Source organism: Belonocnema kinseyi, chromosome 9 (assembly GCF_010883055.1).
Source record: "Belonocnema kinseyi isolate 2016_QV_RU_SX_M_011 chromosome 9, B_treatae_v1, whole genome shotgun sequence".
Lineage (NCBI taxonomy): Eukaryota > Metazoa > Arthropoda > Insecta > Hymenoptera > Cynipidae > Belonocnema > Belonocnema kinseyi.
The window spans coordinates 74,316,098-74,324,738 of NC_046665.1; the positions used below are offsets into that span (position 1 = coordinate 74,316,098).

General features: G+C 25.9%; 1 protein-coding gene across 2 annotated transcripts in view; it reads left to right on the forward strand.

Annotated features, from left to right (window-relative positions):
• LOC117179614 (DNA repair and recombination protein RAD52-like) overlaps positions 1-8,162 on the forward strand; it is a 15,772-nt gene extending 7,610 nt beyond the window's left edge. For both annotated transcript variants that reach the window (XM_033371604.1, XM_033371603.1), the window contains exons 4-6: positions 442-590; positions 1,978-2,377; positions 6,941-8,162. In XM_033371604.1, the coding sequence (XP_033227495.1) occupies positions 442-590; positions 1,978-2,377; positions 6,941-7,083 (692 nt within the window). In that variant the 3' untranslated portion in view covers positions 7,084-8,162. The remainder of the gene's footprint in view (positions 1-441; positions 591-1,977; positions 2,378-6,940) is intronic.
• Positions 8,163-8,641: the final 479 nt, after the last annotated feature.

Here is an 8,641-nt window from a genome sequence, read left to right on the forward strand (position 1 = left end):
TTTAGGGTTGAAAGTTAGAGTTTTTGTAAAAAATTCATTTTTTGTATTTAAAATTCAACTTCTAACTCTTCCTTTTTTCCCACACTCATAAAAAGCAGTAGTCCCACCATTTTTGTCTTACGTAATTTCTAGATGATTACTTATAAAATTCAGAATGACTGTTGTTACTAAAATTCTTTAATATAAATTTGGAAACAAAATTGGTTTGCATTAACATTATTGATCTCATAGGTTTAAGATTCTTTTTATACCCGAAAAAAGATTTGTAATGGTCAGGTAAAATTAATTATTGGTCAGAGGAAGATCAGAAAATTTCGAAATTGTGATTTTGTAACAACTCTGAAAAATTCTACATGATAAGGAAAATTGACTTTCTTCTAGAACATTTAATAAATGTATGACAATGAAGAATTTAAAACTATCTGATAACTCTAACTCCAGATTTTATCGACTGCATTGTGGGAAAGTACCATGTCGGGTGCCAAGCAACAGTAAAAGTGCAACTCTCTAATGGAAGGTATCACGAAGACGTAGGCTACAGTAATTTCTATGCTTCGACGAAAGGATTAGCTGTTGAAAATGCTCGATCGGTAATATTCAAGATATTTCGAACGAATATTGATTTTATATATACCTAATCTCAAAGAATTTGTAATAGATTTAAAATATTTTAAGAGATTTCGAAGAATTTTAAAGATTTTATAATATTTTAAAAGATTCCAAGGGATTTTCAAAAGCTTGAAAAATTTTCAATGAATTTTAAAAGATTTCAAAAGATTGGGATTTGAAATATTTTAGGTTTTTTCAAAAGATTCCGAAGAATTTTCAATTGATTTCAACAATTTGTAAGGATTTCAAAGAATTTGAAAGATTTTAAGATAATTAAGAAAATTCCAACGAATTTTTAACAGCTTTAAAACATTCAAAGAGATTTTAAAGGATTTTTGAGGATTTTAAATATCTTGTAGATTTTAATAACTTGAAGTACTTCACCAAAGGATTTGAAAGATTTTAAGGTCTTTTGAAAGACTTCGAGAAATTTTAAATTTATTTCAGTAATTATATGTGATTTCAAATAATTTTAAATTTTCAAAAGCTTTAAAAAGTTTCAAGGAATTTCGGAAGCTGTGAAATGATTTTATTTGTCCTATAGTGCTACAGGAAGAATAGATAGAATTTTACAATATTTTTTGGATTTCAAAGAATTTACTCAGAAGAAGTGAAAGATTTTTCAGGGCTTCTCAAATTTGAAGAGATTTCCAAATATATTTTGCAATTCATTTGAGTTAACTTTGAATTCAGACTTAGTTTTTATTATTCTTTTTTTAAATTCACCCTAAAGTGTTTTAAATGAACCTTGAATTCTTAGGAATTTAACTAAATTGTTTGAAATTCCTTTGCATTTTTCTAAATTCACTTCAAACTTACTGAATTCACCGAATATTTTCATATTATTGAATTTTTTTTCAATTCTCTTGATTTTTTTTTGATTCACCACGAATTTGTTATGAATTGCATCGAGTTCTTCTCATTTTCTTAACTTCTCTAAATTCGTTCTAGTTTTATTCACATCAATGGAATTTTTGGGGATTTAAAAAATTGTTTTCGATTCATTTGAAATATTTTAAATTGAACTTGAATTGTTTTGAAGTCCTATGAATTTATCCTGATTTATTTAAAAGAACATTAGTCACATCAGTCACTTTTAATCACTTTTAGTCACTTTCGGTTTAAATATGTTACTTTTTCCAAGTAAATCAGTATTAGGCAGCCCTTAAAATGATAATTAAACATTTTTTAAATCTTTTATTCTATTTATAAAAGATTCTTTATTAAAAATGTTACGAAATTAAATTTTCGGTCTTTCAATATTAATGGCCAGAGAAAATAAATAAATTAGCCAGGTAAAAGTGAGGGAATTTTTCAAATGAAGTTTTGCGGCCACTTTATATTTTAATATACATCTGTATTTTGTAGATCTCAATCACAAGAGCTTTAACTAGAGCATTGTCTTGCTTTTATGAAATGGAAGATGAAATGCGACCGAATGCATCTCAGCAGAATTTAACAGAGAATATTTCTAATATTCCCAAAACCAAATCTGCAATAAAGAGACCCAGAACCCCGCCTCCGTCAGCACGATCAACACCAAAATTTGCAAGAAGCCCTTTATCCTTTGATAGAATACACGGAATGAAACCAGTAATTCCAAATCGTGCAGAAGTTACAAATAACGGTCTGCAAGTTCCTCAAGAAAACGAGCAAATGGATTTAGTTGATATTGTAGAATTAGATCTGGACAATTTTGATGTTAATAGTAATGATGTGCCTGCTCCTGCGATTAATGCTGCTACATCTGATTTCCCTGCGTCAACTTGTAAGGAATTATCTTTAAATAATGTCTACTTGTTTGGGTGGATCGGCAAAAAAATTTGAAATCAAAAGCGCGGTTGCCGTTTTAATCGAGCAAAAAATTCCCGGTTTCAGGGTAACCAGCGTCCTTGGAAACCTTGAAAATCTGGAATTCTCCTTGAACTTTTTTCAAACCTTGAAAATCTGGAAATCTCCTTGAATTTCTTACGAAAACCTTGAATTTTTGTTTTGCCTTTAAAAAAAATTTCGAGGGGTTGACTTCTCGGTTTCAGAGTATACACCAGATTTTAAAAAGTTACACAATAATTCTAAAGATTTCATAATATTTCAAAGATTTTATAATATTAAAAGGATTTTGAACTTTAAAAAAATATTTCACTGATTTCAAAGACTTAAAAAGGATTCAAGAATTTGAAAAAGGCGTGTAGATAAGAATTTCACAAAGCAGTCAAAATTTTCAAAGACTTTTAATGATTCCAAAGATTTTAGAAGATTTCAAAATGTTTCCCAAAGATTTTGAATATTTTAATAATTTTAAATGAATAAAAAAGATTTAAAAAAGGTTTCACAAATGTTGCTAAAAATTCATACGGATTTCAGAAGATTTCAAGAATTTCAGAGATTTCAAAAAGCATATATTACACAAAATTTCAAAGATTTTAAACAATTTCAAAAGGTTTCCATACATTTTCGAAGATTTTAGAAGATTTCAATGATTTTAAACGAACACAAAAGATTTCACGAAAAATATTGAAGAAAGATTTCACAAATATTTTAAGGATTACAAAGATTTTAACATAATCTTAAAAGATTTTAAAGATTTCGAATATTTTAATGATTTCAAATGAATAAAAAAGATTTAACAAATATTTCAAAGATTTCATAAAAATTTTATTAAGATTTAAAATTGAAAAATTTTAAAAAGGTTCACAAAGATTTTAAAACTTTCAGAAAATTTCAAGGCAATGATCTTAATTTTTTTTAGAATATTACACGAAGATTTAAAAACATTTCAGATATTTTAAATAATTTCAAAATTTTTAGAATATTTCAGAAAATTTCACAGGGATTTCAAATATTTCAATGATTTCATACGAATACAAAAGACGTTAGAAATATTTAGAAGAGTCCATAAGGATTTCAAAGGATTTCAAGAATGTAAAATATTTCAAAAAGACTGCACTCCAAAATGCATAAAATTTCGAAGATTTTAAACGAGTTTTTTTTAGGAAATTTGAAAATATTTCATAAAAGTTCCAAAAATTTCAGTGATTTTAAGTCAAACAAAAGATGTCGGAAAAATTTCAAAAGTATTTCAAGGATTTTAAAAGATTTCAAGAATTTACCAAATTTTGAAGATTTCAAAGGTTTCAATGAGAAGATTTCAATAATTTCAATCGAACACAATTTTTTTTATAAACAAAGAGTAAAGAAAGATTTTACAAATATTTTAAAGATTTTATAAAGATTTCAAAAAATTTCACAACAATTTCAAAAATTTCAAAGATTTCAAATATTCTACAAAAATTTCAAAACATTTCACAGAAATTTCAAGATTTATTTATTTATGATTCTACTTTCTTGAAAAATTGTCGGCCAATAAAAAAATGAAATGTTTCATATTTTACATGTGTAACAAACGCTTATTTGATTTTTTTTATGTAAAAAAAGGAGACCTGGAAAAACTTGATTTCTTCATCTGGAAAATCGGGAAAGACCTTGAATTTTGTTCCTAAGAATCGCTGGACACACTGGGTTTACAAACATTTGTCCTTATCATTAAAATTTAAAAAATTCGAATGGTAAAAGCTGCTATTTTTTTCATTCAAAGGAATAAAAAAAGAACGTCAAGTTAAAATCCTCAAAGTTGAACTGTTTTGTTCGAATGATCAATAATTACACGAATATGAAATGGAAATTTTTTATTTGAACTTTTATAAATTAAATAGTTCAAACATTTCTGGTTGAAAAACATGAATCCACACTATCATTTGCAATGCTCTAAATTGGAGAATGAATGAAAAAGTGAAAATGAAAAAAAAAAATTAAAAGCTGTTTAAAATTAAAGCATTTTAAATAATTTGAAGTTAGAAACATAAAAAATCTAACGTATAAATTCAATTGTTATATATACATAAAAATTTAACACCTTTACTTAGAAATTAACATTTTTTTAACGAAACAATCAAAATTATACCGTTCAGAGTTTAAACTTAGCACTCTGCAATCTTAACGATTCAAACCTTTCTTTCTCTCGCAACTCTGTTAAAACAATTTAGGACAGTCAAATATTACTAAATATATTTAAAAATTAATTAATTTAATTAAAAAAATTCAAATTGAATGGGTCAAAATGGATTACTTTAGAGTTAAACAATATTTGAATAGGATTTTATATTTAATAAAAACGGTTAATTATTAATGTATTAATTTGAAGTTATTTTAAAATTGATGATATAAAATGGAAATTTTGTAAAACAGAATAATTTAGAGTTACGCATAGTAAATTAAATGATTTCACAATTAAAAAAGTAAACAATTGAAATTAAAATTAAAAGAAAAGTATGAAATGAAACTTATTTTAATTTGAAGTATATCATGTAATATTTCAAGTGATTGAATAGATGTTTCTTTACATAATTTGTAAAATTCTCAGTAAAAAAATTAATTTACTGTTATTTACTGGATTTCCTGGTACATTAAATTACATTATTACCAGCAGAAATGTTCACGCGCCTGGCCATTTGAATTGTTAAAATCTTACATTTTTTAATATACATTTTGAGTGCGATAAGGTTTCTCCATGCTCAAAAGATTTGTAGGATTGTCTGCAAAACTTTTTTAATTATTTTAGTTTTTGAGGTTTATAAAAATGAGATTTTGTCCTAGAAATATTGAAATCTTACAAGAATATTGAAGCCAACTGTTTTTGGTGAAAAGTTGATTCATTTTAGTTGGAAATTTTACTTTTATATTTTTGGTTCAGAATTAATCGATTTTGGTTAAAAAAATTACTATATGGGTAAAAATTTATTTTATTGAAAATTGAACTATCTTGTTAGAAAGTAATGTTTTTTTCTGAACTGATAACTATATTGCAGTTTTCCTTCAGAATGCACATATTTAGTTTATACGTCAACTATTTGGTTACAAGTTTAAATATTTTGATGCATTTTTTTAATATTAATTTTTAAGCTAAAAATCATTTAACTATTTCAGCTGGAGATTTGTGATTTTAGTTGAATGTTAAAATATTTGGTTGAAAACTAGTTTTTTCTTGTTATTAAAAGTTAATTTTTTAAACAGAAAAAGTAAATATTCTATTTTTGATGAAAAATTCATATTTTTAAATTAAAAATTCAACCACTTCGCTAAAAGTTGAATAGCTTTGTTAAACATTAAATTTTTGGCTAAAGATTGATTTCTTTGGTTGAAAATTAAAATATATTCGATTGAAAATTAATTTGTTTTTAGTTAAAAATGAATCTTTTTCAATAGAAAATTCAACTATTTTGTTGAATAGTCGTCGTTTTTGATTGAATTCAACAGTTTGTGTTAAAAAAAATTTTTTCGTTTGTATGTCGACTATTGCGTTTCATTGAGAATTAATATTTTTTTGGTTGAAATTCAACTATGTCAAAATTCAACAACTCAGTTGAAAGTTAAATTACTTTGTTAAAAATTCATTTTATCGGTTGTCAATTCAAAATTTTAGTAAAAAATTCATATTTTTGGTTGAAACTTTATTTTGTAATTTGAAAATATAATTTTTCAGAGTGAAAATCGAAATGGTGCTTTAAAGAATGAAGAATTACTCTTTTTAGTTATTAACTGACATATTTGATTGAAAATTCAGCCATTTTGGTAGAAAGGTCATACTTGTTCTTTGAACATTTATTTTTCTTGGTTGAAAATGAACTTTTTTATTATAAATTCGACTTTTCGTGTTAATGATTCATATGTTTTCAAAAAGGTCGAGTTTTATCTTGACAATTGAACTATTTTGACAGAAAATTCATCTGTTAAAGTAGAAAAATTAACAATTTGGTTAAAAATTCGACCGTCTTATTGAAAATATGTCTCCTTTGGTTGAAGGTTCTACTATTTCTTTGTAAGTATAACTGTTTATTTTTAAAAAAATTTCTTGATTGAAAGGCAACTATTTTGCTGAAAATTTATCTCTTTGGGTTTGAATTTCAACTGTTTTCTAAAACATTCGACTTTTTTGCTTGAAATTTCAAATCTTTTATTGAAGCGTTATCTCTATTGGTAGGAAATATTTTTCGGTCAAAAATTCTACTATTTTGTTAAGAATGCAATATATTTCGACTTGAAATATTAGAAATTTAAAGCCCAACTGCATTCATTTTATTTAAAAGAGTTCATTCTCCTATTATTCCCCTTTTTTAAATCACTTTTTTCATGTTTCGAGAATATTTTTGGCTGTGAAGTCTAATTTTTTGAGATGCCGTCTTTGATTTCTATTTTTTTCTTTTCGACCCACTCTACTATTTATATCTGATATGTTTATAAATACCTTATTGTGCACTAAAATTTCTACTTGTAGCTACGACTATGACTTCGGAAGAAATTCGTTTAGCACGAATAAGAAAACAGAGGGAAAAGAAGGAAGAATGGGAAAGAGCTGAGAGAGAAAAAGAGAGGCAAAATCAGCGACCGGAAACCACGCACAAATCTTCCAAGTTTTGAAGTTTTCATCATTGAATTATTTTATAATTTATTTTTCATTTTCGTACAAAGGCGCATTTTATTCATATATGGTATAAGCGTATTTTAAAAATTATGCATTGTGTCATTAAAGTTATTCGTCTAATTTATGCATCACGTTCATGTACATTGCCAAAGAAAGATTTAGAAGTGACTCTTAATTTGATACAGATTTTGTAAAATTTTTTTTTCGTTTTACTGCTGCGGCATTATCCGTAAAATGTTATATTTTTAATTTCTTCATTCTGGGAAGTTTATGAAAACGATAAGAACTTTTATATTTTTAAATCTTTAATTACGAAATATTCTAAATCCCGATAACAAAGAATATTTTTCAAACCTCTGAAATCTGATAATAGCCACTGTGGGTACAATTATGGCTCATCATTTTCGAAATTCGCCAGAGCTATTGCAATAGAATCTAAAACGAACAAATCGATGACTCTTAGAAGCGTTGAACTATCGATCTCTTCCGGTTGAAGAATGCAGCAGAATTCAGTATTGTTTTAGTTTATTTTAAAAACTCGATTGAAAAGAAAAGATGTATTATTTCAAAATGGGAACAATACTGAATACAATTTACAAACATTCCAAATTAATTGAAACAATGCGTGGAAAATTTATATTTGAAATTCCTACAAGTGTAAAATTCTTATATTTTTGTATGTATAATTATCCAAAAATATAGCATGGAGAATTTCGAAGATTTTTAATTGAAGGAATTCCACTTTTGACAATATTAAACACTTTTTTGAATACCTGTGTAGTGAGTATTAAAAATGTGTGCAGTTTCTATTTTAATTATTTTAGGGGCTATCAACAAAAATTACCTACGTAATTTGCAAAAGATCCAATGTAATTGGAAATATCACTTGCATTCCTTTAAAATATTTTACATGAAATGCAATTGGGTCAAAATAAGTGAAACGGGCTACCTACAAATTATTTCTCTCGGATTGCTAAGATGTGTAATGTAATCGTCCAAATTTTCGATCTCTGGTTTTTAACGGATCATTAAGTTTCGGCACGCACAGAATCCGAAAATAATAAAATTTTGTCTGTATCTGTCTGTCTGTATGTATGTCTGTATGTGTGGTTACCTGAATGTTGTAGCCACGCTAACTTTTGAAGGACTTTTGCTATCGAGCCCGCATTTCATTCACTTCTGAAGTTTCCGACAGTAAAGATAAAGTTCGCTGATTAGACATTTCCAACAAAAATAAAAATATTGAGAGCATTTTCCAAATTTTCAAATTTGTTTTTCTTCAAATTTTAGAAATTTTTGTCAAAGTTTCTTATAGATTTTTGATTTTTGATTTTTATGAAAATTAGAAAAGTTACATAATTTTCAAAAAATAGAAAAATTTTTTTTTCCACAGATAAAAAAAATTCATCTAAAATTTTCACTAGATACTAAATATATTTCAAAACAATTGTAGCCGAATTTTTCGATTAGCACACAATTAAAAAAATTAGTGCATTTTCAAAATTACAAATTTTTTTTTCAAATTTTAAAAATTGTTGTTAAAGTTTTTTATAG